General features: G+C 39.8%; 1 protein-coding gene across 1 annotated transcript in view; it reads right to left on the reverse strand.

The window, feature by feature from the left end:
* Nucleotides 1–3796: 3796 nt before the first annotated feature.
* The window catches only part of ANO2 (anoctamin 2), a 491778-nt gene continuing 478449 nt past the window's right edge, over nucleotides 3797–17125 (reverse strand). The window contains exons 23-24 of the mRNA XM_027838585.1: nucleotides 10659–10764; nucleotides 3797–4081 (exon numbers count right to left, since the gene is read on the reverse strand). Coding sequence (XP_027694386.1) covers nucleotides 3797–4081; nucleotides 10659–10764 — 391 coding nt within the window. The remainder of the gene's footprint in view (nucleotides 4082–10658; nucleotides 10765–17125) is intronic.

The following is a 17125-nucleotide window of genomic DNA, read 5'->3' on the forward strand; positions in this document are numbered from 1 at the left end:
CGAAAGATCTTTCACCAATGAAATCATATATTCAGACAAGAACAAAACAAAATTAACTCAAAGCACCTACTTCAAAGGGTTATTATAACCATAAGTTTTATGAACTACATAGTATATTTAAATACCAACTATTATGATGATTATGTGGGCAGGCCTAGTCGAGAGAATGGGTTTGACTGTATTAATATATGCCCTGTGGGACATGATGATGGGGTATGGGCCCAAGCCAAGACCTTTGCCCCTCACCCCAAAAAGAATTTGGGTCTCATTTGTCTATGGGCCTCAGAAACTCTTAAACTTTCCTTGAACTCACTTGGTCAAGGAAGTGGTTGCCTGAGGCCATAATTCACTCAACTGGCCTTTCCCTACAGTTTAGGCCCACTATCCCAATTCTTTGTTATCCTAATTAAGCCTAGCCCTCCATTGTCTATTCCCAGATGACCCCATTCAACCTCCCAGATACTACCATCAGAATTCTCCCAGGACCCATCCCCCCAGTTACCCCAGCTTCAAGATCCTCCCTAAACTCCTCTTCCAGTACTAGCTACTCCCATCAAGACTCCCCTTCTTCCAGCCCCCCTAGTCACCCCCAAACTACTTGACCACTCCCAGATCCCTCCCATCCTCTTTCTGTATATAAGATCCATCCTGGCCACCATTTAGAGGCTGAGACTTCCTCATGCCTGCTCATCCTTACAAGCATCACAAATGTTCAGATTCCTTAAGAGTCTGGCCTATATGCTTCATCTTTAATAAATCTTGTCTTTGGCTAAAAGAAGGCTTGGATCAACTTCTGGTCGAATTGAACAGGACTCACGCATTGTGATTTTGGGGTCTCAGCACCCCAAGCATCTAACTCTCAACAATGACATTCCATCTTCTCACTCTATGTGTCTTTACTGGCTATCTCCCATGCCTGGAATACTCTCCTTCCTATTCTCCATGTACTGGTTTCCCTGAAGTCTTAGTTAAAATCCCACCTCTACAAGAAGCCTTTTCCAGTCCCCCTTAATGCTAGTGCCTTTGTGATTATCTGTGATTTATCCTGTAAATATCTTGTCTGTACATAGTTGTTTGCATATTGTCTCCCTCTCACCCATTAGAATGTGGGCTTCTTGAGGTCAGGGACTATTTTTTAGTTTCTTTGTTTCTTCTGTGCTTGTTACAGTACAATGACTAGCACATAGTAGATGCTTAAGTATTGCTGGTAGATTTGATTTGAATATATGTTTATACTCCAATGCCAAATATAAATGTCTACTTGTGGAAGACGGAATAGATTTATTCATTTTGGCTACAGAGGGCAGGAAAGGGACCAGGGGGTAGAAGTTCAACAAAAGGAAAAACTTCCTAACAATACTTAAATCCTAAAAGAGTTGAAGCTTAAGCCTCTGGGTTAAAAGTCGAGATTGTAGACCCACTATTCTTATGGGGAAGAGATAGCATCTCAACCAAGAACTCAAACTGAACCCAGAAGCAGAAAGCTCTGTAACTTTGTGGCCAGTGGAACCATTCCCAACAGAGTCTAAGCACCAGGACCAGAGAGGAACGGGCCTGGGGGAAGCAGCTCAATGACATCACCAGAGTACATCTGTGGCCCTATAAGGTCATGATTTTTCCCTCCATATATGTGGCCACTTGTGTTCTAGGTATGTGTACACCTCTATGTATGTTTTCTAGGAGTCTCTATGGGGGGAAGAGTAAAGTAATAGTGTTTATTTCAAAAATTATACCTATGAAAATTATAAATGTTCTAGGTATATATAGCTCTCTCTGTGTGTATACACACACATTTATATATAATATACCATATACAAATATAAAATATTTGAGGGAAAATATGTTTCAGGTCTAGGAGGGAATGCTTTTATTACTACTTCTCTTGGTATGCTTTTTCATTAAAATGCCTTTGATTTGTGTCCTATGGTGAACTAGTAAAAGTAAACACATTGATGGGGATGTATGAGCTATGTTTTTTTTTCTTTTGTGTAACTGCAGACCCTCAGCATACCTTGAATGCATGGGGTAGCTCTCTGAGGGGCTCCAGAAGCTACCATTGTGATTGGAGTCACTCTGCCAAAAGCTGGAGTACCTCCAATAATAGAGGAAATGTCAGGGAGGAAGAGGTTTTAACTTGTAAGTTCCTTTCTAACTCCTCAATTTATTACGAGCCATCCATATTTCCATTTTCCCTTCAACATGTCCTGCCTGCTCAAACCTGTGTTATTTCTCAATAACAACAATTTTATCACATATCAGAGCTGCCAACACATTTTAACTATAACAACTTGGTATAGGTGTTTTTAATCCTTTTTTGTTGTTGTTCAGTCGTGTCAGATTCTTTGTGACCCTATTTGGGATTTTCTTAGCAAAGATACTGGAATGGTTTGTTATTTCCTTCTTCAGTTCATTTTACAGATGAGGAAACTGAGTCAAACAGGTTCACACAGAACTCAGGTCCTTCTAACTCCAAGCCTGGCTCCATAGAGCCACCTAGCTGCCTATCCCTGTTTTACAGACGAGGAAAGGGAAGATCAGAGAAATTAATTGTTGTATCTATGATTATACTATTAAGAAGTGATGCATCTGGGATTTGAACTTCAGAATCTCTAGGTTTGAAGGTACTTCCAAAGTCATTTAGTCCAACTCTTGCCTACCTAGGACTCTTCTTCACTGCAATGTTCCCCAAAGTCCCATCATTTAGTATCTGTTCAAAGGTCTCCCATCCTTCTAAGGCAGCTCATCCCACTTTGGGACAGATGTAAGACAATTGTAAGACAATTTTTCCCTACGTGAAACCTCAATTTGCTCTGTGAGGGGGAGGGGGGCCTGTCCTAATTCCAAGGCCATTGCTCCTTTATGTGCACTGAAAGAGTACACCTCCGCTATAATGTCATTCCACCAACCACCCTCTTTCATGTTTTCCACTTTAATGTGTTTTCTTGTTTTATTCTTAATGTATTTTTGTCAAGCCAGTTAATGACATTAGGGGAGGTAGACCTGTATTTTTTTTTATGTGAAGGAAGCAGGTACAGAAACATAAATACACCTTTTATGAAGACTTTTATTTTATCATTTTCAACCTGTACCATGATAAGATGATGGTTTAGCATACAATTTGGGTAATCTCAATTAAATGGTTTTGCATTCTTACCTCCACATGTCTAGGCTACCTGTAACAGTAAGACCTACAACAACTGCAGTGGATGAGGGGGAGACAAGGAAAGTTGTGTGAGACAGTGATGTTCTTAGGGCAAAAGCTTGAGGTTAGGGTAAAGGAAAATGGGGAGGTTTGGGAAGTGCTATCAGGGATAGCATAAAGCTTTTTACTGGTCTTCTTTCATTGCCCCATTGTCTTCTGGGCTCCTGCTAAGCAAAAGGTTTTGGTATCTGAGAGAAGACTTTGGGAGGAGGTGGGGAGGGGAGAGAGAAAGGCTCCTATTATCTTAGAACTCTGGGCCCCTGCAGGGGCGGGGGGGGGGGGGAGACACATCATTGCTGTTAGACTGATCAGCTCAAAAATGGTACCAGTCCCAAGAGGGTCTGAAAGAAATTTAACTTTCATGTTCCTGAGAAGCAGCAGCGTGTTTATCTCTACTTTTCCCTCTCGAGTTTCCTCTCTTGCTTTTTAGTTTCAAGATCCTATGAGACAGGAAAAATATGGGCAGAAGTACACATCTACCCTTCCCACACACACCTCTATGTAGAAAATATGTGTGCTCTGATGTGCGAGTATGTGTTAGTCTCTCTAGCTGTGGGCTCTCCACATTTGTGTCTGCCCAGGCACCTCTAAGCATCACACTATGGTGTGCTGGGAGGCGGATGACGCGTGACTGCCCCTCTGACTTCCCCTTTGACTCTGGCTGGAGTGGCGGCTGGACTGTCGGCTGAAGTGTCGAAAGCTGGGAGTCAGGCTCTTGGGGCTCCTCTGGGCAGAATCTATCAGCTTCACTTTCTCATGCTCTTCCTTCAGGAAGAAATCCATCAGCAGACTCTTCTCTTTTTGGATCTGGTCACTGATGTCCTTGGGGATGTCTGGGATCATCCAATCCACAAGGACACTGAGGAACATCACAAGGTTCTGCCCAAGGCAAGAAAGAAGTTGGAGGAAAACAGACTTAGCATAAGGTGAACACTGGCAGGTTTGAGTGATGTAGTAGAAAGGGCAAATTGAACTTTTGTCAGCAGACCTGGGTTTGAGGCTTAGGTCTGACACTCCCCAGCTGAGTGACCTCAGACAAGGCACTTTCCTTCTCTGGGCTCATTTCCTCATCCCTAAATGGAGGAATTGATCTTTGATACCTCTTCTAGATATAAATCCTGTGGTATTAGGAGGGTAGTTGCTTCCTTCTTTGCAGCACAGTTCTAATCCCCCTATTTTTGTAATTCCTACAGACTCTTTTCTACCAGATTTTTCACACATCCTCCTTACTGCCTCTGCCTGCTTCAAAAAGTTCTGTGCTCCTGGGCATGTGCACAGCTTTATTTCTCTCGCCTCTCTAAGATGATTCTCTATTGCCTGCCATTGCCTTACAGTCTTTGAGGCTCACCACCTCCTCTCATCTACCATAATACCCTGGCCTGGTACCAGCTACACTAGTCAAGCCAGACTTTCTGTGGTCTCCCATTAATCTTTCTTCTCTCCTATCCCTTAACCTCAGTCTAGGACGCCACTTGGAACAATCTCCCACCTGCATATTTCTTCAGATCTTTAGAGTGAAAGCTTTCTAACAATAACAATGCTTACATTGCTATAGAGTTTGCAAAGAACTTTCACTTTATCTTCAATGCAACCATTTCAACTAGATAGGACAGGTATTATTGTTTCCACTTTATAGATAAGCAAGCTGAGGCTCCAAGAGGATTGCATGTGGTCCTAGAGCTCAGCAAAGATTCAAATGCAGGTCTTGTGACTCTAAGGCCAATGTCCTTTACACTAGACTTTTCTACCCTTCATGAACTCGTTCTTCTGTCAGTATAATCCTCTACCCACCTTTCACCCCAAAAAACTCTTTCAACAGTTCTATTTACATGTTTTGATCAAATGCAGAGCAGTAGTAATGATAACTCACACTTCTATAGTTCTTAAAGTGCTCTGCCACCTCCTGTCTCTGTGACCTTTAGACACCTTGGACTTTCACCACACTCTCTAAGATGTTCGGTTACAGAATATGTACTGAACTGCATTGATATAAGATATGTCCTCAGTATGAGTTCCCAAAACCAATTAAATCATAGGTCCAGGCCAAAAACACAGGAAATTTTTTTACTAACTTCTTTCCTAAAAATAAGACTGTGAGGTACATTCCTCTGTCTTGTCTTCCCTACTGATGAAAAGCAGAGATGGAGTTTCAAATTCTGCTATCTTAGGGCATTTTTCTACCTTTAAAATGCTATTAGTGTTATGATTCTAGTCTTTTTTCCTATACCTCAAGGGTCTAATGGTTTCATATTTCACAGGGTACAGTCATCTGAGAAAGTGGGGGAGTGACCAGAAATGAAATGTCAGCAGTCACAAGCAGAAACCCCAAAGACTAATTTGACTATAAGGGGAACTCATCAACCAAATCTGATCTTTTTTTAAATTAATGGGTATAGGGAATGGAAGCAAAGATAAGTTACTGGGGGCAGACATACAAAAATAACATGGTCCTATAAGAATAGGATCATAAATGATAAAACTAAGAGTGAACTAAAGCTGTTGATGGATACTAAAGCCAAAACAAGAGGGCTTTTAAAAAAAAAAAGCTATTTTGGAGAAAATGATCAATGAAGGTGAGAAGGCAGAACTACTCAGCACTTATTTTGCTTCTTTTTTCTCTTCCAGAGAGAATGATCTTTGTTCTTGGAAATGTAGAACAAAAATGGTGATTAAGGAGTAGAAATTCATTGTAAGGCATCATTTGATTGTCTCAATGGTCACCCTGCCCAAACCAATTACATCCTTAGGTACTGAAATAAAAGGTAAAATATCATAATTTTAAAAAAAACAGGGGGGAGTCTAGAAACTATAGGTCAATGAATAGAACCATAAGTCCTCAAAAAATTGTAGAATACATTATTCAAATGACTGGTTTGTGAGGCCTTAGAAAGGCAAGCAGTGTTCACTAGAAGCCAGCACCACTTCTTCAAGAATAGGCTATACCATACTAATCTCATTTCTATTTTTTAATGTCATTACTAGCCTGGTAGTTAAGAGAAATGATAGAAATGGAATATTTTTAGATTTCTCCATCATGTCTATAGAACATGAGGCTCTTTGTGAAATGCTTTGCTAAAATCTAAATTTAATGATAGTACAATTAAGAGGATCTAGAAGTAGTTGAAGGACTAGACCCATGACTAGAACAGTCATTGAGTCAAAATGAATCAGCAGTGTGACATGGAAGCTAAAAAAGCTAATGCCATCATAGATGTATTTAGAGTAATGGAGTATCCGGAAAGAGGGAGATAAGAGTTCCACTGTGTTCTGCCTTAGACTACAATTGGAGTTCCTTTGCATATGTCATTTTAAGACTAACATAAGTGATTCATAGCTTGTCCAAAAGAGGAAAAAGAAGATAGGCCAAAAGACCTCATAGGTATCCTCATAGGTATCATTGAGACTTGGTAGGATGTGACTAGAATATTGTTCTAAAAGGTCATATTCTAATAAAAAGGAACCACATAGTTGTGGCATTGTATATTACAATGATATACTCAAGCAAGGAAATCTAATAACCAACATATTCATGGGAAGAACTAACATCTGGATGGACATCAGAAATAAACAATCAAACGGCAATCCCAAACTGGGCATAGAAATATGATATAGATTAATTTGTTGTAGTTTAGTTGTTTTTCAGTTGTGTCCAATTCTCTGTGACCCCATTTGGGGTTTTCTTGGCAAAGATATTGAAGTGGCTTGCTACTTCCTTCTCCAGCTCATTTTATAGATGAGGAACTGAGGCAAACAGAGTTAAGTGACTTGCCCAAGGTCACATAGCTAGGCAGTGTCTGAGGCCAGATTTGAACTTGTGAAGATAAGTCTTCCTGATTCCAAGTCCAGTGCTTGGACTTGTACCACCTAGCTGCCCTAGTTTAATAGTGGATTTCAATGATCCAGAAATCAGCTAGAATTCTTACTCTGTTCAAAGCAAAGCAACTAACACATTCTGGATTCGTCTTCATGATTATTTCATCAAAAGTGAAGGGAGTGACAAGGGAAATTGCTCTTTTGGATTTAATTTGGACCATTAGAGAGGAACTACTTGATGAAGTAGAAACAACACTGGGAATGATATATCTTAGAATTAATGGTAAAGGAGAAAAAAGTGGGAAATGGCTTGGCATGCACCACAGGTTTTGTAATGAAAAAAAAAAATCTCAAAGGGTCTAAGGGCCTCAAAAGATGCATGGGAAGTTAGCCTGAGAGATAGGATGCTCCCAAGAATTGAATTTTCAGTAATAATACTGACAATCGTTAAAATCTCAGAAGCAATTCCAATAAAGAATAAAGGGTAAACTTGGAGATATCTGAATAGGTTAATATAGATGCAAAATCAACTAACAGATTTAAGCAAGACAAGCATAGATGTTAGAAGCCAGGGCAAAGAACAAAAAAAAAAAATAAATTGATTGGCATGGTCCTGTAAAAATAGTATCAATAGCACTATGAGACCAAAACGAATTTGAGGCAGGCAATGAACAAAAAAGAGATTTTAAGTTCTTTAGGACGGGAAGAAAATCAGAGAAGGGATGTGACTTTTGCTAGTGGTGCACAAAATGTTGATAATAGGGACAAGAAGGCAGAACAACTTAATGCTTATTTTGCTTATGTGTTTTCTGTCAGAATGTGTTTTTCTGAGATTAAAAAGAACAAAACAAAAATTGGTCAACAGGAAGTTGACACCCAATATAAGCAAGGAGATAATAACAGATCAGCTAATTGTTCCTGATGAGTTGTTCCATCAGACTCAGGTTAATGAAAGAACTGGCAGATAACTAAATTGATAAACTACAGTTAGTAATCTTTGAAAGACATTGGAGAGGTTCTAGAACACTGGACAAGCATAAATATTGTCTTATTTTTAAAAAATAATAGACTGGAACTTGCAAACTATAGGCCAGTGAGCTTGACATTGGTTCCTGTTAGAAATGTAGAATGTATTATTAATACAGGTCATGTAAGACTAACTTCATTTCAGGGAAATGAAGTTAATATAATTTATCTAGAGTTCATCAAAGCATCTGATAGTCTTTCATGCTATCCTCATGGAAAAGATGGGAGCAATGAGTCATGTGATAGTAAAGTTATATCTACATTTGGATGTAGTTAAATGACTGGACCCAAAGAATTTCATTAATGGGTCAATGTCACTTTGGAAGAAAGTCTCTAATAGAGTATTCTAGGGATCTATCTTTGGTTTTGTTATGTTGCTCAACATTTTTATCAATGATTTGGACAAAGGCACAGATGGCACATAAGCAAGTGATACAAAACTAGCAAGAATAGCTAGTAATTTTGACAAGAGTGTTAGGAACCAAAAAGTTCTTGACAGGCTAATATGATGGATCATGTTTAGATAAGACAAAAAATTAATTTAAATTTAATAAAAAGACAAAAACTTAACAGAGTTAAATATAAAGTTCTAAGAGACAGGCGGTATAGTAGCTGGAGGGTTAGCCTCCCAGCCATGAAGATCTCTTTCTGACACTAGCTGTGTGACTCTGGAGAAGTCATTTGAGCTCTAGGAGATGCTCTGAGGTTCTTAGTTGGAAAAAAGGTGCTGACTTGCAGGGTAGATGGAATTTCCTCACTTGGAAGTTTCCTATGCAAATGAAATCACAGCTATGGTCCCTATCCCTACCTTAAATGTAAAGTTCTATACTTGTGCTCAAAAACTAAACTTAACAAATACAGGATTATAAATATGACTAGATGATCATTCATCTGAACAAGTTATGGGGTCTTAGTGCGCTACAGGATCAACATTTGACAAGGATGTGATTCTGCAGCCAAAGATTCTAAAATTAATTTCAACTTCATCAGAAGAGGCCACAGTGTACAGAACATGGGGCAGTTCCACCATACTCTGCCCTGCTCAGAAAGGATAGTGTTAATTCTTAGAAACCCACATTTTGGGAAGGATATAAACTAAGATGGCAAGGCACCTGGAAATCATGCCATACAAAGACTAGGTGTTTAACCTAGAAAAGAAAAGAAGGAGGAGGCTATTGAAGAGCAGGACAGGACATGACTATTATATACAATACTTGAAGGCTGCCATGGGGAAGAAGGATCAGACTTTTTGTGTCTAGCTACAGGGCAGGGTAGATCTAAGAGCTCTGGATGGAAGTTATACAGAAGAAGATTGAGGCTTGATACACAGAAAAACTCCCTGATGATCAGAAATATCTCAAAGTAGAATAGGAGGTAATGGGTTCCCTTTCACAGGAAATCTTTAATAAGAGGCTGAATAATAAACTGTGGAAAGGTTGTAGTAGAGGGTCTCTTTTCAGTGTGGATCAGATGTGAAGGCTTCCCTGAGGGGTCTTCCAATTTTGAGATTCAGTGATTCTTTGCTTGGGGTTTGCTCTACTTAACACCCTGTGAGTTCAGTGAATTCTTGTACAAGTATCTATTTCTTGAGGAGTCTGGGGATGCACTGGAGAAATGTTATTTCACAGTCTGGCTTTAAATCAGCTTGTAGCATAAGAGAAATGCGACATGGTAAAGTTAGGAGTATCTTGGGGGCAGGGTGGGCTGAGCAATTTTTTCAAATATATCTCACCATCTCTTAGTGGAAAGAATGGTTGTCTTCTTTGAGTGAAAGACTAGCTCCTCTAGTCCCTAGGATGAAGGGATATTGAGGGGGGAGCACTGTAGGATACCTTAGAGCCCTCCAGAGACTCCCCCTTCAGGGAGAACAAAAGCCTCAGGGAGCCAAAGGAAAAAAGGATCTGCCCTCTTGCACTCTTCCTTGCTTGTCAGATGCTGTGGATTCAAGTGGGAATTTGGGGCCCTCTGGCTCAGGGAAATCTCAGCATCGCAACTGGAGCCGTAGCTATTGTCAGAGATAAGGGATCAGGGGCTCAGATTTGCTATTAAGCCCAAATCTGGCTTTCACAGCCCCTTCCTACCAGATGTCTCAGAGAGTAAAACAATACCAAAAGGAAGGAATGGAGAGGAAAGTGAAGATAGAGTCAGGAACATAGCTCTTTTCTCAGGTTAGTGGGAGAGAAGGGTAATTTGTCTGAGTTAAGAGTTGGGAATCTTTTTTTCTCCCTGTGTCTCTCCCCTACTCCTCATTTTTAGCTCTCCCTTGTGTTAAGTGGGAAACCAAAGTTTCCCACCAGGCCACATCTGCCTAATTACTTGGCCTTTTACCTTCCTTCTTTTTCTGGGAAGTCTATTTCCTTCAGAAAAGCCTCCCTAATACTTCCTTATGTCCTCTGACTAAAGAGACAGAAGACATTTCACTTGTGACCCAGAGCCTCACACAAATATGAGAAAGGAGGCAGCCAACATTAATATCCTTTATTCTGGCTACTGAATTTCCATTTGGGCCAATCTAAATTCATGTGAAACTCAGTGTTGAGAGGGTCAAAGAGAAAACAGCAAAAGGAGGAGGGGGGGAGGGAATCAGGGTTACATTTGATCCACCCAACTGACTTACCTGAAATATGATGACAAAAGCCAAGCGGGCAGACAAGATAGACCAGTACTGTTTTGAAAATTCGTATTGGTTTGGGGCCCATGGTGGCTCTCGGTAATCCTTAAATCTGTCCAGGGAGAAAGGTGAGGATTAAAGCTAGAACAAGAATTGGGTGGAGGATAAATTCAGTGCAATATTTCTCTGGATAAAACCCCTGAGTAGACACAGTGGTGAGGTCCTTCAGAAACACTTGCCTTTAGTGAGCAATAATCATAGCTCACATTATGTAGCGCTATATTCACAATAACCTTGTGAGGTATGTAGTGGGGATATACTGATTCCTACTTACACACATATGTAACCATGGGCTCCCAGGCTGCTGCCTGGAGAGAATTGCCACAGAGATGTCAGATTAGGGAAAGAAAGAATAGTCTCTGTCCCAGAAGATCTTCCTTTTTGGTGTGTCACATGAAAAGAAGGAAAACAGGTAGTGCTAACCATGCGTATCAGACCTCTCAGCTCCGAAGCCTCTCCTTCCTCCAGGACTTGTACAGATTGTAGGCACAGGATGGTAGTAGCCAGATCTTTACTGGCTTAGCCCCATCCTCCTTCCTCCTCAGGAGACGAAAAGACCGTAAAGAGACAGAGATCTGATCCAGTTGCTAGCCAAAAGTGGCCAAATCTCATTTATGTTGTTTACTTCCTAATTGGGTCCCTCTCTCATGTTATCATAAACAAAACTCTAGTAGTCACTTAGATCCTTGTTGCACGTGGAGATATGGGAAGAGGTTTGATCCCTTTCAAGAAATGGGTGACATCTCTATTTCAGCATTGAGAAGGGAGAGGTAGACACTGAGCTCGTTTGGATTTCCTACCAACAAAGAAGATATAACCATGCCCTTAAGAAAACATAATTTCCTAATAAACAAGGGAGTCTATAAACATATACCATAATTTACATACTCATATACCTAATATACATAAGCCTTTGAGGCAAAGGTTCACCTTGAGGATAAACCTGAAGAGGGGAGCATTCTGAGCCAATATCTCCTTGACCAATCTCACATGGAAGGGTACTGGGGAATCAGAGGAATCATCTTAAATGTGAGCTCCTGCTTTCCCCTCAACCACTTCAATCCCCATTTATTGTTATTACAAGGACTTCATGGTCTAACATCTATTACAACCCTCCATCCACACATCCTCCAAGGGACTATTATCACATATGGATGAAGAAATAGAGTCTCAGAAACACTATGATTTGCCTACGGTCAAACACAACTAGTGAGAACGAGAGCTAGGATTTGAATGCTGCTTTCCTGACTCACCTTCTGCTGGGTAAGGAGGGAAGTACCTGCCAGGGAAAGATGGTAGCATTCTAACCCCAGCCTTCCTGGGGTATACAGAAAGCAGCTAGGTGGTACAGTGGATAGAGTGTTACACTTTGAGCCAATTCAAAGCCAGCTTCAGATATTCATAAACTATGAATTTGGGCAAATCACTTAACCTCTCCCAGCCTTAGTTTCTTCACTTGTGAAATGCAGTTAATAGCACCTATCTCCCAGTGACAATAAAATGGGACATTTGTAAAGTGTTTTGCAAACTTAAAGTGCAATATAAATGTTGTTACCTATTATTATTATAATTATCATATACATTCTATCACATTCTCTTCCAGGACCCTTGATAACCTCCTAGAACTCCACCTCTTCCAGTTGCCTTGCCTGAGCCTGCATGGTCAGAAGGAAAATAGCTGCTAGAGAAAGAAGGGAATAGCCTAGTACTGATGCCTTGGGAGGATGCTACTCTGAAGTCAAAACCCTAGGATAAAACCTATCTGAATTCATTCCTCCATGATTAAAACATGTCCACCCCATCATAATGTCCCCATCCCAGTGATCTGAAACCCTGGGTGCTAATGTTCAAACTCTGCTTTCCATCCCCATTGCCTGCTCCCATATTTTCATCCACCCCTCAATATCCCACTCTAAAGCTACCTACCCCTTTCCATGTAGTCATTGGAATGCTTGCTTCATAAACACACTTACTTTTTCCTTTTTCATGCCTCCTATCTTCTTCCACTCAATGAAATGTGATTCCCTCCCAATGACACAGCCTCCCAGGCCTCCCTTTCCAGCACTGGTTACACTGGTTCACCCATCAAGCAGCCTGACTGCTCATGGTGGAGTGATTGAAATATCCCCTTGCTACTTCCAGGCTTTCCCTCCAGCACTATCACTACATCACTTTTCCTCCTTTGAGGTTCATTCAATCCATATTTGTCATGCAATCAACATTCTACTAGCTGTTACCTACCAATCTCTTTCTTTCACTGACAAGCCTATCTCACAGGATTTCTCTCCTCCCCAATTTCTGCTCTCAAACTAGGGGACTTCAAAATACATATTGATTCTCCCTCAAACACTCTAACCTTCCAGTTCCACAATGCTCACTTCCCAGGACCTACTCCTCTACCCTACCTCAGCTACAAACAGATTGTCCCTTCATATTGTACATTATGTACAAATGTTCCACTTCCACGTTTATGAACTGTCACTTTTTTCATCAATTATATCCCCGATAATTTGCCAACAAAATTATCGTGTAATTTCTTTTATTTTTTTTCTTGTCAGACATAGTGTCTGACACATAGTAAGTGCTTAATAAATGTTTAGTGGATTGGATGAACTCTAAAATTCCCTTGCTTGAACACAATCTGTTGTCATTACGCCCCTCCCTCTGCCTTGCAACCTTTAACCCTGTTCTTAGTCATCAGTGCAACCTCCAGTCTCTTCATCTCTTGATTCTTTTTCAGGCCATCAGCCCTGCACTGGCTATCTTCTTCTCCATACCCTATCTTGGTCCTTTGGTGAAACTAGTTCAACTTTTCACTGTCCTTTTTTTCTAGAGTTCCTTGTTCTCTTATTGCCAAACTTGGCCTGCCAAGCCTGAACCTTAGATTACACCTGCCATCTACTGCCTTCACCCTTATCCATGTGCTGCTCAATGAAACTGGAGAAATTAACAAAACTTTGCTGACTGGGTCCATTACAAATGTATATTATGTACTCTCAACTGAGCCCTCACTAGAGTGAGGTAATCCTTTTACATTTCCCTAATTGGTTCACTATCCTACCCACCACAGCTATTTGTCTAAATCTTTTTCTGCCTCCCCAAACCTCCTGTTGCTCCCTCTCCCCACCACCCTTTAAAGTGAAAATTTTGCCTCATATTTCACTGGAAAACTTGAGGCCATTTACTGAGAGCTCCATTTTCTCCTCTCTTCTTCAAAGAATATCACTCAAATGGTTTCTGCCACCTTCTCCTCCTTCACCCTTTTGTCACAAAAAGGTGGTCCTTCTTACCTAGACAAACCCATGACCATGAACAAGTGATCTCATTCCATCTCATTGTCTGCAGGAGATTGCTTTCCTGTAGCATCCCTAGTTATACTAATCTTCAATCTCTCCCTATATATTGATTGCTTCCTTATTGCCTATAAACACATTCATGTCTCCTCATCCTCGAAAAACTCTCATTTGATCTATTTCCCCTAATATTGACCTATATTTCTCCTCCTTTGGTGGCTAAATTTTTAGAGAAGGCCATCCATAATAGGTGCTCCCACTTCCTTTCCTCTCACTATCTTCTTATTTTATTTTATTTTTAATTTATGGAATATAACAAGTATTTTTATAACATCATACAATAAAAAGACTATTATATATGAAACTGCAAATCTACTATGCACAACTTGATATTCCTTTCAAATACACAACAAAATTTTCGTGTAATTTTTTTTCTTTTTTTTTCCTTCCCTTCTTGCCCTCCTCCCACCCTGCCCTAGATATGGCTACCATTAGGCACAAATAGGCATATATATGTAAATTTATTTTATACGTACTTCTATTTGTCAGTTCTTTCTCTGGATACAGATAGCGTCTTTCTTCATATGTCCTTTATAGTTAATTTAGGTATTTTATAATAGACAAAATAACTTATTAGCTCAAAGTTGTTCTTAAAACAATATTGCTTTTATTCTATACAATGTTCTCTTGGTTCTGCTCATTTCATTCTTCATTATTTTGTGCAAGTCTTTCCATGTTTTTCTAAAATCATTGAGCTTATCATTTCTTATAGCACAGTAGTATTCCATCACAATCACTGTCTTCTAAACTCTGCAAACTGGCTTCTGACTTCATTACTCAACAGACACTTCTCTCTCCAAAGTTACCAATGATCTCTTAATTTCCAAATACAATACTGTTTTCTTAATCCTTACTATACTTGACCTTTTTTGCAGCCTTTGACATTGTTGATCACCCTCTTCTTGATATTCTTTTCTAAAACTAATCTCTTTTCTGTTTCTTCTCCTACTTTTCTTTTCATTCATGACTGACTCTTTATGGACCCATTTGGTCAGTTTCCTTTACTGGATCTTCATCCAAGTGATGCTCACTAACCATAGGTGTCCTCCAAGGCTCTATCCTGGGACCTTTCTATTCTTCTTTTTACACTATTACTCTTGATGATCTTACCAGCCTCCATTGATTCAATTATTATCTCTATGATGATGATTCTCAACTCTACTTACCTGGTCTTAACCTCTCTTGTGACTTCCAGTCTCTAATCTCTAATTGATCATTGGACATCTTTACTTGGATGTCCTGCAGATGTCCTAACTCCATGTCTAAAACTAGACTAATGCTTATGCCTTCTGTTGTATATCTCCAAATTATTCTGCCTATATCTTTTTGTACATATTTGTTTGCATGTTGTTTACCCCCATCAAATTATAAAGTCCTTGAGAGCAGGGACTTTTTTTTTTGCCTTTCTTTGTATCCCCAGAACTTAATACAATGCCTGGCAAACCATAGGCACTTAATAAATGGTTATTGACTTGACTCATAAGCATTGTTTCCATTAGGCCAAGGTGGGAAGGGGTCACTAGGTTAACCAACAAAAATTTAAGTTCTCAAATAGCCAAAAGTCTGATGCCCCACTGTGTGTTGTGATGAGCCTGGGTTCTTGAAGGCTTTGCCAGTGGATACCAATTCCTAGCAAGTTGTACCAAGCAGCAAAACATTTGAATACAGATTGTGCCAGTGATAGAGAAGTCTAACTACATAGAGAGAAGCTCATTACCACAAAGTTGATTATCAGGTGATGATTTTTGTTTGTTTGTTTGCCACAGCAGTTCATGAAATTTCCTAAGAGTCAGAGCGACTATAATGTGTTTTGGCGGAAAGAGCACCAATATGAATGACGTAATGGGTCTTCTGAAATGTTAAAACTGAAGAAGTGGTAGAAAGATCTCTCAGAAGTTCTGGGCTTTGCCATTTGCTAACTGTGACCCTGAGCAGTTATTCTTGACATTTAATTTCTCTCACTCCCAGTTTCCTCACCTATAAAATATGGGCTTGGGATAGTCGAGTTTAAGGTTCCTTCTAACTCCAAAAATTATACATTATATGCTTTTAAGATTCTGTACTTCCAAAGAAAATATCTTTTCCAAATTCTTCCCCAGTATCTTAGACATGTGGTAATGATCTATGGTATACTGAAGGAGGGCAGGTACTGTTGTATTTGTAATCTCTTTGAAAAAATACATAACCTATCTATCTTCTTTCCCTTATAAATCTGGAAGTTTCTTAAGAACAGGGTCCAAGTTTGTCTTTAATTCTGTGCACCTACTACAATGTTCTATACCCTGTGGTCTCTGTGATAGTTTACAAAACAATTTTTAAGAGTTTAGTGCAAGCATTGTTATTCCAAAGGCAGCTAGATGCATAGAGCACTGGGCTTAGAATTAGAAAGACTTATCTTCATGAGTTCAAATCTGGCCTCAGACACTTACTAACTGTGTGACTCTGGGCAAGTCACTTAACCCTGTTTGCCTCAATTCCTCATCTGTCAAATGAGCTGGAGAAGGAAATGGCAAACCACTCTAGTATCTTTGCCAAGAAAACCCCAAATGGGGTCACGAAGAATCAGACGTGAATGAAAAATGACTCATTGTTATTCCCATTTTTCTAAAGGAGAAAATGAAATTCAGAGAGATAAAGTGACCTCTCCTTTAATAAATGTTTAATTGATTTGATTGATACAGTTAATGACAATTAGATTTTAAACATGGTGACAATAGCAGGCCTGGACCCTGCTTTCCCAGGTAGTCTACACAGCTGGATTTCTAAACCAGAAGGAAGGTTGGCCAATCAAGCTGGGGATTAGTTAGGGAGTGTTGAATGATAGTCAATCACGTTTGAATAACCACATTTCGTAGCTTGTATAACAGAGTGAAAATGTAAGTAGGGATAGAAGATCTAAGAGATTTAATGAGACCAAAAGTCAGCATCCTGACAACAGAAGTGTCTGCCTTTGCCTTCTTCCCAGGACCCTTTAAGAGGGCTTGGGTCATTCTTTATCTTTGGCTTGCAACCCACAATTCCTTATGACTCATATTAAAACTGGCCCACTTTCCCAGAAAA

The sequence above is a fragment of the Vombatus ursinus genome, unplaced genomic scaffold (genome assembly GCF_900497805.2).
Source record: "Vombatus ursinus unplaced genomic scaffold, bare-nosed wombat genome assembly UNPS02014830.1, whole genome shotgun sequence".
Lineage (NCBI taxonomy): Eukaryota > Metazoa > Chordata > Mammalia > Diprotodontia > Vombatidae > Vombatus > Vombatus ursinus.